At 33.7% G+C, this 27,974-nt stretch overlaps 1 protein-coding gene across 3 annotated transcripts; it reads left to right on the top strand.

The window, feature by feature from the left end:
- Positions 1-14: 14 nt before the first annotated feature.
- On the top strand, positions 15-24,410 carry LOC121376108 (mitochondria-eating protein-like). 3 transcript variants are annotated; one of them, XM_041503902.1, is made up of 11 exons: positions 15-145; positions 11,290-11,395; positions 12,155-12,389; positions 14,715-14,810; positions 16,440-16,586; positions 17,093-17,306; positions 17,776-17,934; positions 18,462-18,637; positions 22,171-22,297; positions 22,894-23,017; positions 24,118-24,410. In XM_041503902.1, exons 1-11 carry the CDS (start codon positions 59-61, stop codon positions 24,123-24,125), a joined length of 1,479 nt encoding a protein of 492 aa, XP_041359836.1. In that variant the 5' UTR covers positions 15-58; the 3' UTR covers positions 24,126-24,410. The 3 variants fall into 3 exon arrangements, with proteins under 3 accessions (XP_041359836.1, XP_041359835.1, XP_041359837.1); XM_041503901.1 differs by having other exon boundaries at positions 22,894-24,410; XM_041503903.1 differs by lacking the exons at positions 15-145; positions 11,290-11,395; positions 12,155-12,389; positions 14,715-14,810 and adding an exon at positions 15,789-16,030 and having other exon boundaries at positions 22,894-24,410.
- Positions 24,411-27,974: the final 3,564 nt, after the last annotated feature.

The raw sequence follows: 27,974 nt of genomic DNA, 5'->3' as shown, positions 1-27,974 counted from the left end.
ATGACTATAGCGCATGCGCCAAGCAGACGGCTCACTAGTTACTTTCAGAAGCGTCAAAATGGCCGAGTCGCTGCGAAGATTGGTGAATATTGGAACATTTACCGTTCTGCAAGACAAATTAGAAAGATGGTTGCAAGATTATTATGTAAGTTCTGCCTATTATTTTAATATTTATTAAAATTATATTATTTTAATAGGAATATTTTGCATAAATATACCAATTAACTCTACATTTCCACGTTCTTGCGTGGTTGTCAAGGTTTCTAATAATTTGATACGATTCGATTTGATTGAAAATGCATATTTCAAAACGAATGTCATGCACCATTCATTAATTCACCAGTAACTTAATATCATTTATCACTTAGTTGTATTTAAATCCACGCTGCCATATTAATGTTATTATCTGTACCGCCGTTAATAAGACTGGTTTAGACGGGCAAACTTGCTTGATTGCATTTCAGGGTTGGCCACGGAATTTTTGGAAAAGTTCCAATATTCTTTATTCATGCTCTGGGCATAGATTACAGTTACTTGTATTTGAATGGGGTTGTTTGTTTGTTGGAAAGAAATGTATTAGTAAGAAAACACACTTTGTTTTAATGTTCACTTGATAAGAAAATTAAAAACAAAATATTTCCTTAAATTTTTTTTTTTTTACCCACAGAAAATAATTTTACTAACCAAAGTTTGGAAAAGTCTTCTATATTTTCACCCCTCGGTTGTTTCTTGTACAGAATAAATGAATATATATGTTAGATTTTGTACCTTTTAAATGCAATATCCAGGCCTCTGAAAAGTCTTGTTTTGGATAACCCTAGCCTGAGTACTCTGACTGTAAAAGAGCTAGACGAACATTTGGACATAAATACGCTATCATTACAGTCAGAGACCAAGCTATGTAATTTTTTGGCAATCGCCGACCACCAAAAAGTAGTCAAAGATTTCCGCTCTAATACCACAACAATCCTATGTTTGATGTCAAAAACATTTACATCAACCATTTTCGAGTTCCTTGATTAAAAAAAGTTCAGATATTAATGACTAATACACACACTACAGAAAGAAACCCGACAGCACCCACATTCAGCTAAGCTTCGGCAAACTCCGGACAGCAGAATTCTAAGTTCGCCAACCTATATCGTGATGTTGCGTCACTGTATTGCCCACTCAGCAACCGTCTCATACAATAATACAACAAGTGCCCGACAATCACCAAAAAAAGTTTGTTTTGTGTAACGACACCACTGGAGCACATTGATTCATTAATCATCGGCTATTGAATGTCAAGTAATTTTATCATTGTGTTACAGAAGAAACCTGTTACATTTTATCATTAGTAGCAAGTGATCTTCTATATGTTTATTATTCTTGTGATATATAAGTAGTTATATAGTGAAACCTCTCAAAACCGGACCCTCTGTAAACCGGAATTCCCTCAAAACCGGTCCTTTTTTAAAAATCAGTAAAGAATTTAACTTGTTTCAACCTTGAAACCGAACATTTTACTTGGTCCCGAGAGTGTCCGGTTTCGAGGGGTTTTACAGTAGTTATAGACCTATACACACAAGAATGGTTATAAATCCAGATCAAATACAAAGCTACAATTTTCCAAATTGTAAAATGAAATATCACAATAAATTACTTAATTGTTATTATATACAGGCATTGAATTTGGGGATTGTTTTTAAGGATTCCTCTGGAATTGTAAAAAATGATATCATATAAATGTGTTGAGATTTCATCTGATATAAGCCTATGTTTCTGATCCAAAATGTGAAGCCTGCTAAATTTGCAGCCTGTTGTATTATTATATTTATCATGTATTTATAAATATTATTGTCTGTCACATGGCCTGTTAGTGAATAGGCCAAGGATATCTTCAGACAAACATAGCATTACGTAATATTTGAATGGCCCCTGCATAGCTTATAAATAAGCTATTTTATTTCCTAAAATATATTTAAAACAAAAACGTGTTGATGGAAATTGAGGAAATATGGATGTCTTGCGGGAAATGGCTGTATGCTCATTGTAGTAAAACAATGCATTTAACAATTACAGCTGGGTGGTAACTGGTATGTTGTATATACAATACGGTATCGATATCTTGTCAATAAAACAAATTTCAAAATATTGAAATTTCGGTATTGAAAAATGTTTCCTGTACTAACAGTATATCTGATGAATACACATACAATTTTAATGCAACAAGTTAAGTCCCACTCTATACACAGTAAGAATCACATTCCTAACACTAATTTCTTTCTATGCAATTAACCTTTAATAAATTATAAAAATTATGTTATAGTTGCGTCTTTTTAAAAAATCCTATCAGGCTTACTATTTGCTTACTTTTATGATTTACAGAGTTTCTAATGAATTTACTAATATCTGTCTTCTTTGATTCTGCAGATATTTTTATTTCATTAAGCTTGAGCTGTGTTTATTACAAGCTTTAGATGTGTTGTAGAAAGGAACTGTTTTATTTAACGACACACTCAACACATTTTATATATTACATCGGACATATGGTTAAGGACCACACAGATATTGAGAGAGGAAACCAGCTGTCGCCACTTCATGGACTACTCTTTTTCGATTAGCACCAAGGGATCTTTTATATGCACCATCTCACAGACTAGATAGCACATACCACAGCCTTTGATATACCATTCGTGGTGCACTGGCTGGAATGAGAAATAACCCAATGGGCCCACCAATGGGGATCGATCTCAAGCCGACCGCACATCAAGCTAGATGTGTTGTAGATTCTATGTATTAAGGCATACCCCATCCATGTAGATATGTGACATAATTATGAATGTGGAATTTTATGGAATGAAAGTAATAAAGAAATGAAAGCTCTAATTTTATGGACAATAATGATAATATTTGGCAAAGAATGTAGCAGACTACTTGAGGAAAGATGGTTGAAGACATGATTCTCCAGAGTGTTTGTTTTTTTAAATCACAGTTATGTAGGAACTTTTAAACCAGTGAGGTAAAAGTACATGTAGTTCAATAAATGGTGAGGGCAGGATGTAACCCACTGGTAAAGCACTCGTCCTGATGCGGGGTTTGTACAGGATCGATCAGCATCAGGGTTGAAAATGGGCAGAATTTTGAAAATAGCAATTAGTAAAAACGTTAATAGAATTGAAAAAAAAGAAGTTACAAGCCAAAAATAAAAAGAATTGACTGCTCGGTCGAATATTTATATAATTTGGAGCATTATAGAAGGACAGTTCAAAAATAAATAAATGAAAGAAGAGAGGATCGGACTATTTAATAATATTAAAAAAAGAAAGTAATTTCGACAAACTTTTGAACGAAGATCTAAAAGTTTAAAGTCCGATCTATATGTCCATGTGAGTGGCCTCGTTAAGGCTGTTAGGGTGCACAGCTTGTATGGACGAGATGGGTTGCATACCGTCAAGAAAACCCCTCGATTGACAGTCAATAGACGTTGAAAATGTAGTGCCGTGCTGAAATACAGATCTTGAGAACCCGGAACCATCTGAACGAGAAAGATAATCAGACTAGGGTATAGTCCAGTCGTCATGGGTTGGTATAGTGGTGCGGACAGGCCCGACACCGGAGGATACGAGATGGTATCACAATAAAACAAAGTAAAGTTTAGAAAAAGAGTAGTAGGTACCGACCCCGCTTCCTATTTCTTCTCAGAGTGGGGCGGTCAATCTTCCAGTGCTGCTAGGACAGGTTCGGACATGTAGATACTAAACGCAAACAACCGTGGCGTTCTGCAGAATGGCCGTCATACGAGTCACGAAAAAAACAAGTCAACATAGTCAGACCGAGAAATGACGTGGAGGCAAGGAATCTCGCTAAAAAATAATCCAATCTGGTGATGCAGACTGTTGAAATGAGAAGTGTTCCAATGGCTGCATACATCCCAGTAGAAAACTTCACTTCGCTGACAAGAACAACGAAGTGAAGGATCCCCAAGTCGAGCCGCGAAAGCACGTGCAGTGTGCACAAGGAAAACAAATACATCTTACCGCGTCAAGCTCCAGACTGGGAATGTGTTCTAGTGGTGTTGTTAAACAAAACAAACTTTAACTTTAACTAATGGAATGCAAGTTTGCAGTTGGATGATGTGATATCAGTTACTTTACCAATAGAGAAGCATCACCTTCCCATCTAGGCTTGTCAAATTAAGCCAGCAATAAGAGAGTTTCGTTAGCAGTTGTACTATATTTTACAGATTATAGTACAGATTAATTACATTGTTTAGAAATGTTCTTAATGTGGCTGCCTACTTTGTTTAAGCCGCTTTCTACTTTGAAAAATAAATAAATACAAACAATATGAGTTTTAAGGCTATTGAAAACTGCATTACTAACATTAACAATAACAACTAACAATTAATTCATATCCTGGATAGATGACCTAGATAATTCAAGTGTGTTCCCTAGACAGAGCGCTTGAACCCAAATTGAATAGGGGCATTCAATGATGTAATGTAAAATTTGACATTTCTACCCTCTCCCCATTTTATAATGCTAAGACCACTACTCTCTTGTGAATAACCCCCTTTACTTTTTTTGTCATTAAGTTTAAAAACACATGTCGCAATATTAATCTGGTTTACAATATATACACACGTCAGTTTGAAACCCAAGTCCTTTTCTGATATCTGTTCATTGTTCACAACCGTGCATGATCATTTTATTTATAAATTTATCTGGATTTGATCTGAATATATTTACTACCTACAGACAAATCAATATGGATTTGAGAAAAGGCTGAATATTGGTAACATATATTACTCCCAGTCTTCAGCAAATGATAAAATCAATTAAGTTACAGTCATTATGGAAGAATACTTAATTAACACATAACATTTAGCTGTGATAATGTAAAACTTTTGGATTTACCTAATGCATATACAACACTTAATTACATGTCCCCATGGGTTGTTTTGTTCTGTGTATAACATGCTTGAATTCTTAATTTTAAAACCAGTAGTAAATATATGAAGTCAGGCTAATTAAATCTTGGCATAAAGTACATTACATGCATAATATTTGTTATACACTTAATCATTATGCTTCCGTAACTGTTATTTGTGAAAACACTTGTGTTTAGCCATCTCATGTTACTATGTGTTGGCATTGTAATTAATGTTGTTTATGGCCAGGAAGAGTTTTCCTGCCAAACAGTGGACAAGTTTAAGCATGCCTTTTTAGTATTATTTAACATGAGCTTAACGAAAGTCCAAATGTACATATGTGTGTTAAGTATTAAGAATGAAATAATTAGTGACCTGTCATGTGTAATGAAGTAGTGTCAATAGCCTTCTTAATACTAAATAGTGAATTAGTCGGCCTAATGGCACATTGAATGGAAACGCAGCCCCTTACTTAATGATCTGTAAATCAGGATCATACTGTCCTTGGGAACTTCACTAATATTTTGTCATGACCAGTTTTTCTAAATCAAATCATTTATGGATTTGACAATTAAAATAAGCAATATCCAGGGTGTGCTTAGATAATTTGGAGTGCTAGGCAAGAGCTTGTAGCCATGTAATTTTAACCAGGGTGGGTGGTTCTGATGGCATACTTCCTTATGAATTTTTTAAAAATTATTAATTACTAACAAAATATTAGTGCTGTGCAAAGATGAAGGAAAGAAGGTTGAAACTTCTGTGTTGTGAAATTTAGATTGGTGGGTAGGTTACACCTGGTCTGAGGTGGACACATCCATCTCTAAATAACAAAATATTTTGTTGTTGCTATTGTTGTTGTGTGGGGTTTTTGGGTGGTTGTGGGTATTTTTATTAAAAACAAAACAAACAAACACCTATGGAAGTGAAATTACAAACATTTCATATAGGATGTGTGGTAGATACAAAATATTGCTTTTATTATTCAGATTTGTTTAAAAATAAATAAATAACTTTATTTGTCTTAGCCAGACAAAATTATGTCAATTTCCACATGTATAGTTATGCTCCAAAATGAGGATTTTCCACTTGCTGTTTCTTCTCCAAAATGGCATCCATGGTTGTAATTTGGTCACAAACATTTGGGGCAAGGAATAATTGTTTTTTAGAAAGTAAAAGAAGACATTACTGACTGAGAGTAAAACAGATTATCAAATCTGACCAATGAATTGATATGCATGTATCTTAAAAACACCATATTAATAGTTTATCACACTAAATGTATGTTATATTGACATCAGATTTCGGAAACATCTGTCACCTTTAAAAATCTCAAATTGTTTAACCTTTGTGTTTGGGGCCATTCAAATATTATGTAATGCTCAAAGGGGTGGGTGTAGGTCCAAACGTTATGTAGCCTTACAGGGGGTGGGGTGTGTGTGTGTGTGTGTATTTAACAGTGTTACGTAACACACTTTTAAATTTTTTATTACTAAAATGTTTTGTTTTGTCTTTTTTTTTAAACGCTCTGTCATGGAAATAATGTTTAACGTAGGTAGTTATAGCTAGGCATATACATACAATATGCATACGGATTATAAATTGAGTTGAAATGCATATCTGCACTTTCTCAAATGGCAAAACAGTACATTAAAATTATATTACACCCATTGCATGAATTGTTTGTGAATCGGATAGGGTCTTCAAATGTTACGTAATATTTTGGGGGATGTATGGTCTAGCATTACGGAGAGTTGCAGGGGGGGGGGGTTGTAGGGTGTTTAATTTTGACAAAAATAGCGTTACATAATATTTGAACAGCCCCTTTAGGGGTCGTTTAAATATTATGTAACACAATTTTTGTCAAAATTGATACTCACCCACTCCCTAGTAACACCCTGTAACACTAGACCATACCCCCCAAAAAAAATATTACACAATGCTCAGAGATTAAACCCCCCCCCCCCCCCAACACACAGACAAAGCAATGTGGCAATGTTTATTTATACCCATGTGTATGATGACATCATTAAAGTGATGTATTGCTGTCCGGTGGGGAAAAAACATGGGTTTTTACTTGCGCCTTGTAACGCCATATAATGCTTGGACTTATACCCCCCACTCCCTAAGCATTACGTATTATTTGAATGGCCCCTTATTGGTGACCACTCTGTTGGCAAACATTAATTTATAATGTAGCTTCGTGCAGTATTAATCTTTTTGAAAATGTGTAGGTTAGTGTTTGTATTGTCTCACCTTTATGAAGTAAAATGATTCCGATGTGGGTACATGTCTTACTTTTATGGTGGTGGCCATGGCAGCAATAGCATTGACTTTTAGATCAGTGTTAAAGATTCATGTTTAGCTTTATTTTTCACAAACTATAAGTCCTAGATCAGTGAAACTTGGTTTATAGTTGCACTTGAACATTAATTTGTTTAATTATTTTGTTTTTAAACTTTATTATTATTGTTTTTGTTTTATTATTATTTTAAGATATTTTTGTAACATTCATTTGGATAATTATCTATGGATGCAAATGTCAGCAAGTTGACATCAAATACGTTTATGGTAGGCGAGAGATTTAATTCTGTGGAATTTGTTTGTTTTCAACATACATGTATGCTTAAAAATATTTGTTTAACAGTATAAAGTACCATTTATTTGGTTAAAAAAAACACAAAAATAATTCAGATCGAAAATGGTTATAATGATGAGGATTCCAGTGGCAGTTGAAAACTATAAAAATCATGTCAATAAGTGGATATAAGTGAAGTCAGCCTTTCGGATTTGCTATATTTTAAAGTTTTCACGAAAATTTAAATGCATGCTAGGTCAATGACATTTCATTAATACACTCACAATGGATAAAAGGGCCAGTGCCAGTTGCCTGCACATTCACACATAAATGATCAGTCATACATTTAAGTGCTACTTTATTAATATATAGAGTAGAGATTAGATGTCAAACTCATGATTTATGATTAACATTTAAGGTTTCATATTTTACCACTTTTAGGTTTTAGAATTTAAGTGTCATTTGGTCAAGACCCTATGACACAATGTGTTATTTTCTGTATAATTATGTACTGTAATCGGCTTTTTAAAAACTTTTTTCTACTGAAAAAATAATCATTTGACATAGAAAACATTTTGCACTGCAGTGCACTTATTTTAACTTTTATAACTTAATATTTTTTTAAGTGGTACCAGTACTTTGTCACTTGTACATAAGGTTTATTTAATTCATCTCTGTTTAAATACCTACCATATACAAATATATATACTTAAAATGTTTTACTCAGTAGCAATAATTTGCATTAGAAATACTTTTTTTTTTTATTCCCTGAGCTCATTGTATGAGTATTGATAAAAATGTAGGTATGATATAGATGCTATTGTTCGCATACACACCTTATATTTGTATGTAAGCTTGATAATATTCTGATCGATTCAATTCTTTCCCGCTTTCCCTTTACTGTCACTTGACATGTCTACACTTGCTCATTGTTATGGTATGGAAATGCAATCTTTACCTTTCCACTGCAAACATATGTCCACTCACTTGAAACTTGTTGTAGCATGTTTATTTCACCAGATTTCCATACAGTTGCCTAGCCTTGCTATATGAGAGAATGCTTATGGAGTGGTTATTTTATACATAAAATACCTTCATCGATTTGCTCTTAAAATGAATGTATTTTAAAATGATTGAAATCAAAGTCCGTAAATCTGAACATATTGTCATGTTGTAGTATGGCCAAAATGTTTTCTTTATAGCTTAAAATTTGGTAATGGATTAAAAAATTTCACAAAATATTGTAAACCTAGTTTTGCACGTAAACATAACTTGACAACTAAATCACAATTTGTACAATTGCTACAGTTTGATGTATACATATTTCATTTTCTTTCATCCTTATGGTGCTTCATCTTCTATACTATAATGATGTAATTTTCTGCCCGAAATAGAAAGCAAAAAAGAAATGTTTTATTCAACAATGCACTCAACACATTTTATTTACGTTTTTTTGTGTGTCAGACATATGTCACATATGGTTAAGAACCACAGAGATATTGAGAGAGGAAACGCGCTGTCGCCACTTCAAGGGCTACTCTTTTAGATTAGCAGCAAGGGATCTTTTATATATACCATCCCACAGACAGGGTAGTACATACCATGGCCTTTGATATACCAGTTGTGGTGCACTGGTTGGAACAAGAAATAGCCCAATGGGCCCACTGACGAGGATCGATCCCACACCGACCATGCATCGAGCCAGCACCTTACCACTAGATGTAAAACACATGTAAACGTATGACTGGTATAACTGCTAGTTGCAAATGTAAACTTACAATGTTTTACAAAATGTATAGACGTGTATTTTTTGTCAGTTTGGATAATGAATGGTTGTAAGATGGCATGAATTAAATTATTTCTCTAAGCTGTGTTGCTAATTGAGCCAAATCATCTTTTGATGTTGTTAATCCTAACATTTGTATGTTGACCCTACAGACATTTGTTATTTATTCATTGGCAAAAAGATATCGTGAAAAATCATCAATGGTATTTGTAGCACAATGGATTTCTCGGAACCGGCAGATCAATAGATTTTCTGTTATGTTGACAGAACCTTTAGTGCTCTGTAGTGTGACCAACTACATGTATGTGGCACTACTTGTGTGTGTGTGTGTGGGTATATTTATAGGTAACATTGATTTCTGATATACACTGATATAATGCAGAATGTGTTGACAGCACATTCTAGGGTTAGAACTGTTAGTGGAAAGTGTTTGAGCTCAAGTAATTTATGACTTGACGGTGACCTTTATATGCATGTATCAGCAATGTATACGTCTTTCCTGTTATAAATTTACAAATGTTTCTTGACTTGGTAAAACCTTGGGATCAAAGTATAGTTAACATTTACATTTACAGAATTTATTTAAAAAAAAAAAAAAAAAAAAAAAAAAAACACCATTTACATGTACCTAGCTGTCAAATATCTGTCAGAAATATTGTAAATGACTACACATGGTTGACCAGTCATGCACAGCAGTTACCATATATGAACCAAAGTTTAGAATTATTATTATTAATTATATTAAAAACTGGAAACAGTTTGTTTTGTTTAATGACACCACTGGAGCACATTGATTAATTAATCAATGGCTATTGGATGTCAAACATTTGGTAATTCTGAAACCCACCACATTTTTCCTAATGCAGCAAGAGATCTTTTATATGCATTTTCCCACAGAAAGGAAAGCACATACCACAGCCTTTGTCCAGTTAATATATTAAAGTGAAATTAATGTTTGTAATAGAAAGTGCACAGAATTATTTTATTTGTTATATTAAGTTTATAATGTAATAGTGTCCTTATCACTGATACACTGTAAATGAGGACTTGAATTGAATGGGTCTGTACATCCTTGTTTCTGTTAACATCAAACTGGTTTTCACAATAGCTCTAGATACAATCAGCAGATTTATTTCAGTTTTGGTATGCATACATATACACTGATAATGTTATCACGTTGTAACTTGAAATTGTTACGGGCTAGCTCTGCCAGGTAAAATACTTTTGGATACAGGCTCTTAACATGTCAGATATTCTATTTCATTTCTGCATAAATAACTTTGATAAAGTCTCTTGATTTGTTTCAGTCTTAGTATTCAAGTGTATCTTAGCTTGTGATCATTTGTGACACCATTACCATTATAATGTTAATATTTTCAGAAATATGCCCTGACATAGCAAATATTCAATATGCATGAATTATAATCTGATATTTCAGTGGATTTATTCAACAGTATGCAAGTGTATCTTGTAATGCAGTCTGGTATAGCTTGTTGAATCACTAACCTCCATTTTGTAAAAGGTCTGTGTCATTTTGGGCTATTCAAGAGCCACGTGTATATATCCATAATGACTTTATTAAAGTATGGCGTGGCGGGATATAGCCCAGTGGTAAAGCTCTCGCTTGATGAGCATTCAGTCTGGGATCGATCACTGTCGGTGGGCCCATTGGGCTATTTCTTGTCACAGCCAGTGCACCATGCATGACTGATATATTAAAGGCCGTGGTATGTATTATCCTGTCTGTGGGATGGTGCATATAAAAAATCCCTTGGTACTAATGGAAAAAAATGTAGCATTTTCCTCTTTATAACTGTCAAAATTACCATATGTTTGACATCCAATAGCCGATGATTAATAAATCAATGTGCTCTAGTGGTGTCGTTAAACAAAACAAACAAACTTTATTAAAGTATAGAAAATATAACTGACAATTTAATTTGGTATTACAGTCAAGACATATATACAGAAGACATACCGTAATATTTCTAATATATTTGTTTGCTGTTATAGCTGAACACGTGTGACCAGAATGTGGCTCGGGGCTGTGAGATTGTTGAACTTAATGCCAAAGTTCAAGGACAACTCTTCAAGTTGCTCAGTGTCTGTGCTTCAGAAGGTAGATTTTTATAGACGTATAATCTTCATTTTTGGCAGCATGACACCAGATTAATATATACATTGAATTTTATTATTTTTTCTCTGCGAGTCTGTCATTATCTGTCATTATCTAAATCTTAAATAATGATATAAAGATAAACTGTACAAAATATTACAGCTAGTGTTTAAGAGTAATACAAAAAACAGTTGTTATTGAGTACTTTAGAATCTAAGCATGTGCCAAGTTTAAATAAATACACATTGTAATCAGTGCAAAAGAAAAGTGAAATTCCTCACAATTATAAAAGCCAGTATTTTGGTTTGTCACAATGGACTTTGGTGTAAACAACATGCATGAATAAAATAAAAAAAAGTCCTAATACATTTAGCCTGATGGGTGCTAAACTTCACCCCTCTACTTTGAATACTATACTTTTTAACTGGGGGAAAAAGCGATTTATTAACTATAGTCTGTCCCATTCTTCTATACAAAAGTGTTTTTTGTTCACAATTTCAGTATCGTAAAAGTGTTTTGGAAATAACACAAAATACTATTTTTGTGTGCAGGTTACAGAGCAGTTGGCTGAGAAATAAATAGCTTTTAGTAAATTCCATTGTATGAAAAAAGGTGTTCCATGTGCCTTTTTAGGCATAATTTGAAAACAAATGACACTAAATCTAATTACATAAGTTACATTAGAATATTTGCCCTCAATACTTTTTCACTTGCATTCAGTACTATACATTTATTATGCATATCACATGGAATTGTTTGTAGGAGGTATGTATGGCGGTGCCAATATTATCAAGTCCCGCTTGCTGCCATGGCTGGGTCAGAACTTCTTTACATCTGGTGGCAGTGTGACCGCCGACACGACACTCAGTGTCCTGGCCGACTCGGCAAGCAAGGACCGCGAGCTCAGTGAACTGCAGGCCTTGTACGAGAAGTCGCTGGACGATCTCGAGGCAGAGCTCAATAACACAAAGGCAGAGAACCAGGATCTGAGGGATGAGTACGTAGAGCTATAGATTTAGTGGTGATGTTCTAGTGATTGATTATAATGGGAAATCGATCACTGGAGCTGTACCGATGTGATTATCACAGGGCTCGAACGTAACAATTTGTCACCAATAGCATTTATTTAAAAACATTACTGTGGGTCAATCAGGACCCATATTCACAAAAAAGTGTAAATTTACGTCTACGACTAGCACTTACGTGTGCCGTAGATTTACGTTTACGTGCAAGAAGCACCTTATTCTCAAAGATGGTCGTAAATGTAAACGTAACTTAGTTGGACGTAAATCTACGATTTAACATTCTCACTGGAGTAATTAATAAAAACACATTAGAAACGATGGCTACCGGGTAAATATCAAATGCGCAAAACGCAATTTTGTTTGTCGTCTGCTAACAATAACATTGCGAACAGTGAACCATGGCATTTTGGTATTGGTGGGGATCCGTGTTTTGGTACGAACTTGAGGACATTTCTTAAAAAGGAAAAGATAACTCAGGAGAAATTGGCCAAGTCGAAAACATCCGTTCGATCACGAACAAAAATATGTTCAATCCGTGGGCGTTCGCCATAGCAAACTGCTTCATTTGTTGGAAATGCTGCTAGTTTCCGTAAATAATAGTAAATAACGGCGATCGTGCTTGATTTATTATATGTACACAACTTACGTGCAGCGTTAGTTGCAAACTGAGGCACTCTTATATTTACGTCCAACTTTACACGTAACTTACGTTTTCGTTCTTTCGTGAATAGCTCTTAAGTCGTAGATTTACGTTTACGTGTAAAACTAGGCTTACGATGTTTTGTGAATATGGGTCCAGCCTGCCAACAGCAATTTTTAATCTGCTAATGGCATTTTTTTTTAAAAGCTGATTTATACAGCTAATGAATATGACTGAAAGGTTTGGTTTTTTTGCATATAGACATATTTAAAAGGTACAAATGTTAAATAAGTTTGAGCCCTGTATACGGTAGGTTATGAATATTGGTAATTGATTGCGTGGAAAATGTTATCTGTAATTGTTCCTACGATTAAGATGATGGAATTGTTATATACTGGAATTTATCTTTGGTTTCATGTTTGTAAAGGAAACGGCTAATGTATCTTAGGTGTAATGTTAAAGGTAAATTTAGCGAAATGTAAATGTCTATCCATGTGAACCTGACAAGAAGTACTGTACATGATCTCAGTTCACATAATTCTAACCAGTTGTAGAAAAAGCAGCAAGGGATCTATTATATGCATTCCCAATCCAATAGTCAGAACAGTACATACCATGACCTTTGATGTACCAATCATTAGGCACTGGTTGGGCCAGGGAAATCCAAAGCCATTGGTTGTCAATTGATCTGTGACCCATTGTACCTCAAGTGAGTGCTCTCTCTACTCCTGGCTCCCTTCACCTGAGCAAGTAATGCAGTAACCACGGAAACTTAAAGTGTTCTGACAAAAGAACTGGTTAATGGTATTTAGTGTCATAGCAAGCCTTCGGATATACACCTCGTAGTAACTTTTAATTTGCTGTCTTGACACCTTAATTCTAATTGAACACCAAAGTACTGTTGTATAAAATTGCATTGTGAACAATATATACTCCACATATACATTAAGCAACTGTTTATTTTTCATGTATATTAATGGCATGCCCACTGGAATTAGGAAATTCCATTATTTTACAGTGATTTTTGTAACAAATCTGCAGTGTTTTGTTGCAGACTTTATATATAGAGAATAACTGGTTACTGCCTAAAGATATCGGCTTTATCCTGTGAAGGTTAGAATGGCGAATGCTGCGAGGCATTATAAAACCAATATCTTATGGCAGTAACCGGTTATTTTATTTATCCTGCAATCGTACAAGAATAGTCGAAAAAATTTATCGTCAACCTAGCAAGGCTTTTGCAGTATGAGTCATACAAGATACACGACATCATTATTTGTAAGATACTAGTTACATTCAAAAAGCATTTCTAAACTCTTAATTCATAAATAAATGTACAGGTTTGGTATAGTTATCACAAAATTAAGTTATTTGTATTTACTGTACTGAAACATGTTTATTGAAAATCTAGTCTGAAATAATCAAGTTGAGTCGGGCTCATGTCATGTGACTTTTGGTCAGTGATTGAAAATATAGAGATTTATCTAGTCATCATATCTTGCCAATGTATACAATGATTGCAAGATAAATATATGCTATCTGATTAGTGAAACATTTGTGTCTATATTTATATAGATAATATCTCATTTTAAGTTATTAACATTGATTGTTTTACAAAATAGAAGTAATTTTGTTTGATGATTGCTTTTTAAAACAGACTCACTGAGAAGAAGATAGAACTGGATCGAAGCTTACGCAGTTCAACAAGTGAAAAAATGTTCTCTGAAGTTGAAATTCGAGAATTAAGAAAAAAGTATGAATTATATTGAATTTAAATCTGTTACATGCTCTTAGATTAGAATTTCATTAATATGTAACACATTTTTCCTTTCTAATGAAGTGCAGATTTTGGGGTAAAATGAATGTTGGGTTGTTGTTTTTTAAATTAGTTTATATGAATCATAATTTATTTGAACTTACCTGGTTATATATTAATTGACTTTTCTAGAATAAACACATTTTACACTGAACATTTGTTATTGTAGTATCACTATAGCATGGTAATTTTTACATTTATTAAAAGACAATATTTGATAAACAAACTTCCAAGTTCAAGCTTTTGGAAAGTTAAAATTGATTTTTAACATTTTGAAATCTGTCACTATTAGCAAACACTATCATGGTGGCAAATTCAAATAAAAGTTATTGAATGTTACCCGCTTTTGTTTTGTTTTGTTTTCTTTTTTTGGATAAAAAAAGTCAGTTCTTTGTATTATTGATCAAGCTTTTATTTGCTCTAAATAAAAGTGATGTTAGGTCTTTTAGCTCAAAGTATGTGTTTTGGCTCATGTTAGCATATATTAATATATAACCAATACTCTTGAATTGTGGGATGTCTTTGTCTTTAAACTGTCTTGTTTGATAATAAATAAAGTGAATCTCTTGAAATGTTCTGTTATTATTACACTGGGAGATATTTCAGTGAATATTAGAACTATTTTATAATTTTGGGTGGTATTTATATTTTTCTTACTTTATATTGTTTGTTAAATTTGTATATAGATGCAAGTGTATATCACAGTGTTTTTGAAGTCCTTGAATTATAAATATGTTTTATTGGTTGTTTGTATTGAGTGACAAGAGATATTTTTCAACTCTCTATCTCTAGTTGGTACTGAATTATGAACCATAAACCTGCTCAGTATGTATCGTAACTCTTGGCTAGAATAAATGAACATTAAGCAATAGACCTTGTACAATATTGGTCTTGTGTTAAGAGTGTTCGTAATGCAGTAGAGTTTGGGATATGCTCTGGCAGAGATGTGAAGCATCTTTCATTTTCTGTAGACTTGCAGAGGCGGAAGACGAAAACCAGGCTTTGCGCTCTAAAGCTGGGCTATTAAATGACTATCAGACTGAGGTTCGACGCTTGCGAGAAGACATTGCGTTGCTCACACAAAGGAGGGAAGTGCTGCAGTGGTCTGCAGTGCGCAAAAAAGAACCTCAGTCCTTATTTTACTACAAAGATATTGGGTAAGATTGGCATGCCCTGTCATGCTTGATTGGTTTGCCTTTATCCTAAGTTAGTCTTACCTAAGCCAGGTTAAAAATTACTGCGTGAAAAATATCTCTGTCACTCTTAGTTGGTTAGTAGATTTTTATTTTTAGTTTTAGTTGTACTGTGAAGTTCCTCTGAGATTTTTCATATTATAGTTTGATTTCTAGTTGAAAATCTGTCATTTATTTTTTTAACTCTAAAGAAGGAATTAATTTTTTAATAAATTTGATTTATCAAAAATATTCACCTCTGGTGTTAATTATAAGGTATGTACAAAATCTATGCATTTGAAATTGCTTAGAGGAACTCCACAGATGACACAGGTTTTAGGTGTGTGTTTTTTTTCTCCAATTTTGAGTGATTATTACTGAAATTGTCCTCCAGGCTCGCTGATGCCCAAGACGAGATATGCAAACTGCGTGCTAAAGCTGGACTTGTTGATGATTATGAGCGAAAAATCAGAAACCTTAGAGATGAGATGAGTCTCTCTTGTATTAGTCCTACAGTTGGAAAATGGGACTATCTCGATGGGTAGGTGTCGTGAATATATGCACACATAATATGCACATTAGTTATGTTGATCGGTAGGTGTCATTAATATTTGCACACACAGAATGCACATTATTTATGTTGTTGATTAATATATATATGTTTTAATCTTCTTGAATTGTTGTCAACTCGATGCCTTAATTAATCACAGTAAGTACTACTTTCTACGTGACACTGATGTTGCTTCTTTTTTTAAAATCCCTTTTTCAAAATATTTAATAGTTTATGCTTTTAGTGTTCATTAAACTAGAATTATTATTTTTAAATTGCCGTGGATAAAAGGTGGTGTTAATTACTGTATAATTTTCAGTTGATACTGTTCCATATTGAAATATGAGATACAAAATGTAGATCCTATTAAAAATTTTGAAGATATTGTAACACCATTATGCAAAGTTGTCAAAAAGGAATGAAACCAATAAAATTAACTGAATTGCGATTTGTCTATTGGAAATCCTGTTAGAGAATTTTGTTTGTGTTGTTGACAGGGATTTCACAGACACATTGAAGACCTATCGGTACACTCCTCGCTTGACCTCTGTCCTGTCGATCGACGACCCGATGCAGAGAGTGCGCCAGCAGAATCTGATTGCCCGCTTCAATGACATGTTTGCTCAAGACCGTCTTGATGCCCTGGACACCCTTAGACGATACTCTGACGACCACGAAAATAACCAAAGAATTATTTATACAGCAATTTCTGTAAGATTCATGTTGCCTGGGTGTCATGTTTACACAGATCAGTTTTACTCTCTTTTTTTGTATCATGTTTTGCTTTATTTGCTGAAACTTATCATCCTTGATATGACCATATTGCTCTGGGGATAATGATAATAATTTAAACAAATAAAACAAATAAAATTTATCTTAAATTATTATTTTTGTCATAATCACTACCCTCAAAATCGGCATATTGTAAAGTATGGGTGGGAATATTGAAAGCATCATTTATAATTATGTGCTTATTATTTTTTAATAATTATCAATTAATTTTAGTTCAAACATTTGGCTGTTATAATGGCATATTATTGTTTTGCTTTTGTAATTCATATATTTCAAAATTGAAAGAATAATATTTTCTTTATTTTAGAGTATCTAGTTTATTGACCATATATTTTCTAATACTTCTAAAATACCATAAAGAGTAAACTATTACTTTTTCTTACTTTAGGAAGCATTCAGTGTTGCAAAGCTTGCGTTCCGGCAGTTCAAGCTGAAGGTTCGAGCAAACCTTGCGAAAACTCACTACGGTCCCGACACATTGGAGGAAGCTGTTCAGGACTACATCAACCGCAACAACGATCTGTATGACTTGCCTGGAATGGTCTCGGTAAGCAAAACTGAAAACCTCTCTGATATGTATTGGTTTAATTATACCCTTAATGACTGATATCAGGCATTTTCCTTGGTTATTGTCATAAGGTGATAGCTATGATTACATGAGTGGATGAGGAATTACTTGTTTCCAGTACATGGATTTGTATAAGATTTTTCTGTCACCAAGTATTGTGCAAACAGATGTTTGAAATAAGAACTTTTTTGTACATAAATAATCGTACATTATTTCCTCCATGATTTTTGCAAGAAAACAGGTATAGTAGTTTATTTTAAACTTCTACTTTTCACTTTAATATTCTATCAGCCTATATCCCATTAAATTTGAAGCACATTATTTTAAAACAATAAATGATTCATAAGAATGACAGATGGTAAATGAAAATTACAGTATTTAAAAATAATTTCACATATTTGGTTTTATATTCCTTATTTTGTGTCGGGTAGCATTTCATTAATGATATTAGTAATAGTTGTATTATATCTCAGGATTAGTCTTAATTATTGAATATATTTTTGCAGGATGTTATCCGTGCAATGAATCGAAATCCCAAGATCTTCCTGCCACCTGATGCCAGCTTTGCCATCATTCAGCCGTTCATCCGAGAAGCCGTGAAGATGGCCTGGCAGATGTCCTCCCTGGCTCATCCCCTTGACATTGCTGTTGCAACGGATGCTGAACTCTTTGACGACAACAAGTAATTGTTCAGTTTTACGCCTTGATGTTTAGAAGTCACATTATTATTCTCTCATTTGCTTATATATTTGCTTAAGTAGGCGTGTTTTGAAAGACTACCTAACCTTAAACCTCCCATAGACCAAGCACTTCATGGGAGCAGTTACAATCTGTTCAAAATATCATTTGGACTATGCCTTGTTAAAGATTTTCTTGTTCACATTAGAATTAATTATTGTTAATTGCTATTCATTTATAACAACAACAAAAAACAAGCACAAGTGTATAACTTTAGCTCACATATTTTCACTTACATTTTTTATAAATACATCAAATAATGTTCATGTGTAAAAGGATGCATATTATTTTCATGGGTTTATGTAATTTTTATCATTTGTTAGGTTAGAGCAGTTAATGTTCTGCCATTGTTGTCAAATGAAAATATTTGTTGAAAACCACTTTTTCAACTCAAAATTTCAAAGTTTTTCCCCACAGCAAAATGAAAAAGTGTATCAATTTCTGGTTATTCTGTTATTTCAAGGCAGTGCCTTGTGAAAAATATGAATGAGTGAAAACAATGTGTGCAGTATGGTTGGGTACCGTGAAAAACAACGTAGCACGGTATACCGCGTTTTTTTGTAATGTATCACAGTATACTACATTAGTAATGACATCATACTAATCAGCAAATCAGTGATACAATAATTGCTCAACATACAATGTCATCTTTGAACTTAGGGGCCAAACAAATATGACATACTACAATGAAATACCTACCAGTAGAGATTTTGACTGATTCAGTTTACACTCTATTTCCCTCTAAAGTTGAGTAACCATTAAGCAGGATTAAACATCTCATTTAGAGAATAGCTAATACTTATAGGTAGAACATAGTTGTAGAGCCTTGTTGTATTTTAAGACCTTATAATGTAAATGATATAAACATAACAGATGAATACATTCTGTAGTTCAGTTGAACTGGAAAAATAATGAAAATGACAACGTTTAAATGAATGTATTCTATTATCACCATTTTAATTATACCAGTACCTATTAACTACCAGTAACTTTTATATAGCTACTTTTATTTCAGTTGTTGACCCAGGCAAACAGCTCCTTTATGTTTTCAATTTGCTACAATGTATTATCGTTCAAGTTAGTTCAAGTTAAATCATCTTAACATCAATTTAGTTTCAAGAACAAACAAACTCCATAAACCTATGAATGTCTGAATAAATCATGTAGTGTGTCAATTCCAGTCATTATTATCTGGATTACCATACTGAATTTAGTTCATGTTCTTGTTCAGAAACATTAGTGCATTAGTGATTAATATGTGAAATATTTGTTATTGCGAACTGAAATATTATCAATGTAATGGTATTTAACGTCAAACATAGGATCATTGTGGTATTAGAGTGGGAATTTTTGCCTGCCTGGTGGTAGGCAGAAATTCTGTGTATTCGTTATCTCTGACTGAGAGAGCGGATGTAACTGTCCAAAGGTTCGTCTAGCTCTAAAACAGTAGGCCTTCTTGGGCTAACCACTTATGATGGAATGAGTTACTTCAGAACAGGTCCAAGCAAACCATCGGCACACGTATTTCAAATCGGTTTATAATCATTGTTTTGTGTTTTCAACTAGCTATTACTACCTACATTAATACATTAAGTTTAAACAGTGTTGCCGTGACATAGCGTTTATGATAAAAAAAAAAAATAAAAAAAATAAAAATTGTAATAAAAAATAGTGTTTTACGTAACGCTGTTCAGTACACTCACCAACCACCTGTAACGCTACAAAACATACACACCCACCCATCCCTCCAGGATTACATAGTATTTGAATGGCCCCTGATGTCTAGGATGGGTCGTAGCCCAGTGGTAAAACACTCGGTCGGACGCATGGTAGGTCTAGGATTGATTCCAGTCGGTGGGCCCCTTGTGCTATTTCTCATTCACATGTGTGCACCACGACTGGAATAGCAAAGGTATGTGCTACTAATGAGAAAATGTAGTGGGTTTTCTCTCTAAAACTATATATAAAAATTACCAAACGTTTAACATTCAGTAGCCAATGTTTTTGTTCTGCTCTATATAAAGATTAAAAAGATGTAACCTGTGCCATCCCACTAGAGGCTCTGCATACGTCCCCAACCCTCCAGATATTGTGCCAATTCCACAGGCCCTGTGGGCCATATATGTGCTATGGGCCTGTATCTTTAATCTCTTTGGTAATGAATTCATGTTTATAGAAGAAAAAACTATTTAGAAATAAAATAGCCACACAGGCAGTATTTTATTTTATGAATACAAATGAGATAGTTGGGCTTTCATGGGTTTTTTTTAAAGTATGTAACTCCCCTCCTCCTATCTTATATGTATGTTTTAAACTGAATACTGTTTATAATTGTTTTTGTATCCAACTCAAGATTATAGCCATTCACCCAAAACAAAGACAAAGAAAACGTCATTATATGTTATTGTTCTCAAAACACTGGTGTGTGACTGTCTTTCAGACTTTCACAACTGGAAAAAAGCTCTTTCAGTTTTATAAATTCATTGCAACGTAATCTGAGACTTTTGTATGTTTCTCTGCCAGGATGTATCATGCCAGTGCTAATATTATATCAGTAGACATAGCATCAATAAATTATAATCCCCCCACTGAATATGTTTAAAGTTTAATCTGTAAACTTTGAATTTTTTTACTAATAATGATTGTATATATGTGAGAAACAATATGTAATCCTCATCAATGCACCCACTTCAGTAAACTGAACTCAACCACGTAACCTAGATTTTACAACATTATCTGATACGACAAAATGCTAGAAACGTGACAAATAAAAGATACACCTTGCTGTAGCTAGTAATAAAACATTCAGTATCAACAATGCAACATGTTTTGAACAGTATTTCATATTATTTGATCGCATTTTGTAACTTTACGAGAAGCAGTTCACTATTGAATAGTAGACTGGTCACCCGGACATGCAAATGGCGCTTATGCATACCGCGAGACATATCTGTCGAACAAAATTGGTTGAAAGCATGTTTGGTGACTAAAAATCAACATTAAAAAACTTTCTCCATTTTTTTCACCAAATCGAAAATTCTGTTGCCAATTTTTATTATTTTTCGTAATTTGCGACTTTGACAAACAACAGGGCGAGCCCTGCAAATGTCAAATATCGCCTTTGTGTTGCGAACAACAAACTCGTCATCTACCATGTTTTTGTTACTGGCAACGTTTTGATATTCTAGATACTTTGGGAAATTCTGTTATTTTTTCAAAGATTTGTTAATGGAACACAAACGATCATTAAAATTGGATGCTTTTAAAATAATTTCTTGAAATTATGTATTTTGTTTCATGACACATTCCCGAAGTATACCAGTACAGTAAACAACGTACCCCGACAGAAAAAAATACCAGTAATACCGCACACCTCTAGTGTGCAGTGTACAATGTGTTGACTTGTACATTGTCAGGTGAGTGTCCTAAAGATTTATAGTGGCCTAAGATATTCCTATGTGTTGATTTGTGTTTCAGATATCGTCGCAGCTACGACTCTGAATACACTGCCCCCCTCGTGAACCACCACATCTGGCCGTGTCTGATGCAGGGAATCCGAGTGGTTGTCAAGGGAGAGGCATTGACTCGCCGAGGAGCGTCACTCGTAAGAAACTGATTTCAACAACTTGGGACAAAAATTTGAAAAATATTAGTTTTGAAATTGTAGTCTACTGAATACCAATGAAATATAGCATAAAGTACTAACTTTTAAATATAATTCAAGAAAGTGTTTCCACATTTCAAAAAGTGGAGTGAATCTTGGTTAAAGGATTGGTATTGAGGGAATGCCCTGTTAGTAACTAATGAAACATCTATAGTCCATCCCATTCTCCTACAAAAATGTTTTTTTGTAAATAATTTCAGTTTGGTTTGACATAAGAAAAAAAGTAAAAGTGTTTTGGAAATAATAAAAACAATACTGTTTTGTGTGCAATTTACAAAACAGTTGGTTAAAAAAAAGGGCAATCCTGTGGGAAGGACTATAATAACTAATCGGACATCTAATAACAAAGAAAAATGTTTCTTGGAATTTGAATATTTGTCATAGATTGTTTGTAAATGTCATGTTTCTAATTCTTTGGATATTTAAGTCTCAGATTTTTCAATTATTTCATGTGAAAGAGATTTGGAAATATGCTCCTAAATGATGACCATCTATTTTGTTCTAAATGTCCTCACTTACTCCTCTGTATGTCGTAGAACTCGCCAAGAAGAGGTCGCAGCCCAGTCCGCCCCTTGAGCCCGTACCCACGATCCAGGTCTCGCTCCGTCAGCCCGTTCCGTCGGAGCCGGTCACCGAGTCCGAGGCGATCCATGAGTCCAGGTCGGTGGAGTTGAGCGTTTCTGGTGATGGGGAAAACCGTGTTTCAGCCGGGACACTGCTAGTTTCACATTGATTAATCACAGTTATTTATTAGGTGTTGGTGTGTCTAACCAGTAACAGTAGTAGAGACTTAAAGCAGTTGGGTTTCAGCTCAGCGAGAGTTGTGTTTTTGTTCGTACAGTACGACACTTTTTGGGTTTTTTGGCCAGTTCTTAACCTCGGTGTGGTGCATGGATATTTTATGATGAACGCACTTCCATTAAATAGATTTTTGAGTGAAATGAAGACACAAACAGTTCTGAGCTTTAACCTCCTTTTAGAAATTGTTAATCGTTTTGTTTTCTTTCCTATCACGTAACTATAACAAAGTTTTGGGTGTGTTTTTTATAAATGTATTATTTAATGATTTATTTTTTATATGTACATTTGTTGCCATGTAGGCTTGATGCCACATACTTTTTAAATTTGTTTTTGTGAAATAGCTGCCTTAAGATCAATATGAGAGACTGGTGAATCTATTGCACAAGGTGTTTCATATTTTTTAAAACACGGATCATGAAACAATTTTAGTTATAACAAGTCAGTAAGCTAGAAAATCTGTTGAATTAATGGTCTGTAGTTAATTGTTAAGGACTTGTCTCTGTCTCAGGTTTTCATCCACTTGATTGAATTACATTTTTATTAAACATTTTTAACAAAGATAACATCATTTTCATCTTGCTAGTAGTGAAATGTGTGGATTGATATTTCACTGTGGTAATATATATGAAACATACATATGAATTGAAGAAAAATTAGAACATGTTTCATCACTTCATTCACAGGATTTAGGTTTGTTTTTTAATGATCAAATTAATAGTTGTTTTTAAGTGTGTACAAGACAGCAACACCATGAAAATACCTCAGATATGTTGTGGTGCACAATGTTTACGTGTCCGTGTTAATAATGTGCTAACGCATTGTTGGCATGATTGTTAGTAATTAATAAACACTTGTTCAGATCATTCACTGTTGCACATCACTAATATTGTTTTTGGAAATACTTGTTCGTTGTGCATGTCACCGACTGTTTTTTTCAAACACATTGTTCTTTATTTCAGAATACTAAGATTTAACACCTGTGACTTAGTGGACTCCATCATAGTGACAGACTGGTAATAGATGAATCTGTGTACCGATAACCTGCTTAATGTGTATAGCAAATAATTGATAGTATGACGTTTTGAGGACAGATAGATGGATCTGTGTGGTTCAGTGCTTTAAACGTGCATTGTCTGGAATATTTTTATTATTTAAGCATTTAGAACAGAAAATCCCATTACGTTTGGTGCATATAAGACGCCACACTCCGAATTGGTTTCACTACACTGGCTTTTCTAAGTTAAAAATAAACCCACTATTTTGAAAGTGGGACACTTTTGCCGGGCTCCCTCTGGGCTAAAAATAGTACGGTTCGGCTATTGTTGCATTACAAAAACCGAGCGGATTCTAGCAGCCAATTCCTAGCAGCCAATTTCAGCAGACCCTCATGGCGACGTTCTAAACACCGGACTCATACGCCTTTCGATTGTTACCTGTATTTCACACACTTTTAAACAAACTGTTATGCTAGTTTTTATTATTCACTACAACTTAAGAATTTTAGAGTTTTAAAGAGTATCTGTATATAATAACAACACAAAAACAAAATAACAACCAAGACTAATTTTCACAGTCTTATTACTAATATCCGTATAAATACAACTTAACCGTTTTATTAAGCACTTTTATAATATCTGAAGTATCACTTTAAAAATCAGTCTGTACTATGGTAATGTAGGATGTTCAACTAGTTTCGTATAGCCCCCACCACAACACACATTATAAAAGGCGTATGAGTCCGGTGTTTAGAACGTCGCCATGCGTGTCTGCTGAAATTGGCTACTAGCGTAATTGGCTGCTAGGAAGTGGCTGCTAGAATCGGCTCGGTATTACAAAATGGCGAGAATTGTTCTAACTGGCTAGTAAGCATTTGACGATATGCGTTAATGACGACAACTCGCAAGTGAATTAAAAGTGCAGTTATGCTTGTATTTGAACTTAGAACTTGATTATATACGATTGAAACCAGACATTGCAGCTTTAAGTGAAATTGGTATATTTAACAAACCGTAAAGTAAAGGTCTGATCCTAAGATGAGTGATAAATGTTGCCGATTCATTTATTCAAGACATTTGTTCATCCTGTTATTAATGTATGCTATTGTTTATACCCATTATATCAAGTGTTTATTTGTATATTTTTAATCATAGTTTAAAAAACCTCCATTTGTCAGTGGAGAACTGATCCGTCCCAGACTACTGTGATATTTTATATTTAAAATAGTTGAATAGGGCATGTGTCAAACAAAAGAGAATAAAAATCAAAATATTACAACAGCAAAAAGCCATGTTATTGATTGTTTTAATTGCCAAAAAATGTGCTGAATCCGTTTTCGCAAAAATCTGTCTCGCATTGATTAACCTTGAAAGCTTCCATTTTATATTGCTTTGTTTGCTGTTTATGTATGATAATCAGTTGTTCAGTTATTTTGATTGTAAAATAATCAAATGATAGATAAATTTCAACAGAAAATTTCAGTGCAGATGTTTCGCTACAAAACTTGAACTTCTCTCCAGAATTATTTGATAGTCTTCATACACGACTGAATATTTATGAAGAGCACAATAAAAACAAATGATTTTCTGACATCAGATGAGCAATAACTACAGAAAGTATATATATTTTACCAACACTTTATTCTAGTTTTATTTAATACTGCTCTCCTTTGTTTGATACATTCCACTTAGATGAGGTTTTAAAAAAACATTTATTACCATATAGTAATTATTATTTTTTAACTGCTTATTCTTTCCCTAACTGCAGGACATCCTTCTACTACAAGACGTTGTTTGACTCCAGTTTCCATCCTAAAATCATCAAAAGCCGGTTTCAGCAGTGTGCACTAAGATGCACTTTGTGCTGGAATTACTACTAACATCCATTACATGACTCGAGGAATGCAACTTGTGTCCTCTACGTTTCCTTGCCCTTTTTGGGGGGTCAGAATAGAATTTGTAATTGACAGTAACACAACTTACCAACCTTTTCTAATATCATATGTATGTTAATTATTCAAAAGTAATTTTTTTTCTTTTATAAAACCATTAAGATTTTTGGTATAGTTTCAACTTTTTCACAAGTAATTTTAACAGAGTAAGATGGGTTTGTTTTTACTTGCCTCTACCCCTCAAAGGCAGAATGCTTGAGATAGCTGACAACAAGCAAGGTACCTATAATTTATTCAAAGTGTCCATTTAGTACAGCACATGTAGAAGGAATTAAACATGACATCCTGACGAGGACATTAAAAATACTCAACCATTTTTGTTTTTACGCTGGGATTTTGAAAACGTACATTAAAATAATTAATTGCTAGCGTCTTTCACTTTTATTCAAAAGCTATCATGTGCAAGGCCATATAGTTGTGGAATATCTATTTCATTTCAAAAATGGTTTTAAATTTATGTTAATTTTATGACTAAACAATAACTGTTGTGCATGAGGTATACTGTCAGTTTTAGATGGTATTTAACAGCTAAGTGGCTTGAGGATGATTATCTCAAACATTTTGTAAACCAAACTTGGTATAGTGATGTTTTACAAGTCGGTTACCGACAAATTGTACTTTTAAATTTGTTTGAGACATTTGACATGTGTTCTGACTTAGTACTTGAATTGAAATCCATGTACATACAAAAGTGAATGGCAGTGTGCTTGTGAAAATGTTAAATCACTTCTGATTTTACCTGTGATGTTAACATTCAGTGGTTTGTTTCAGTTTTATTAAAGACTATAAACAACATTCATTTTAAAATTATGTAAAAACATTTTCTAAATTAAAATGAAATTTAGTTCATTCACAAACTGTTCAGGATATTAATAAAGTTGCTTTTTAACTATTGGATTTTCGTTACAAGTTAGAGCCATTTTTAATGTCCAGTCAAAAGCACTGAAAATGGAAAACAAATGCATTAAAATTTATTTTTGTGCTCAACAACAGTGAATTCATTTGCATCTGGTTTCCACACTTGTGCCTGCATAATGTCATTGGCCCTAAATTGTAGAGAAAATAAACCTGTATGTTTTCAGAAAGAGCATACATCAGTGTAATCTACACAGTGGCCAAGACCCCAACTCCAGACTTGCGTTTGTAATGTTTGCCATCTATTTGGCTTGTCTCATGTCGCACTCTTGTGCACTTTGTTTTTGTTTTTATTCATTTAGTTTCTAGTTTTGTTTTACAGTAAATCTATTTTGAATATATGTATATTCTAATATTTATTGAATGTGATATTTGTTAATTATTTTTTACAATCAACATTCCACCTACAAGTGTGTAGTATTTTAATTTTTGGTGGATTTGATTTACTATTTTTTTTTATTGAATTAGTTCACAAATGTCTTACAGAAAGTAGTTATAAGTAATCTACCAAAAATATTTTATGTGATATTTATATTTATATCATTTTGACTTTGGACTGTAATCTGTTCTTATCTTTTTTATAATAATAAAAAACATTATTATTTAATCCAATAATGTTGTTCTGTTTTATTGTGGGGGTTTTGGGTAGCTCGAGTGTCCTCTAATTCTCCCGTTTTTATGTTGTCGGAAAGAGGGGAGGGCTAGTGGACACCCTAGCTAGGTTTTGGGGTTGGGGTGCAAGTCGAATATGGTTATGGTGTACATTGGCTGGCACACTAACCTAATTGTAGTAAGCAGTACTCTGATAATCCTGTCGGTTTGGGATCAATCCCCATCGTTGGGCTATTTCTCACTCCAGCCAGTGCACCACGACTGGTACATCAAAGGCCGTATGTGCTATCCTGTCTGGGATGGTGCATATAAAAAGATCCCTTGTTGCTAATCGAAAGAGTA

This window comes from Gigantopelta aegis, chromosome 6, assembly GCF_016097555.1.
Source record: "Gigantopelta aegis isolate Gae_Host chromosome 6, Gae_host_genome, whole genome shotgun sequence".
NCBI lineage: Eukaryota > Metazoa > Mollusca > Gastropoda > Neomphalida > Peltospiridae > Gigantopelta > Gigantopelta aegis.
This window is presented reverse-complemented; position numbering and strand designations above follow the sequence as displayed.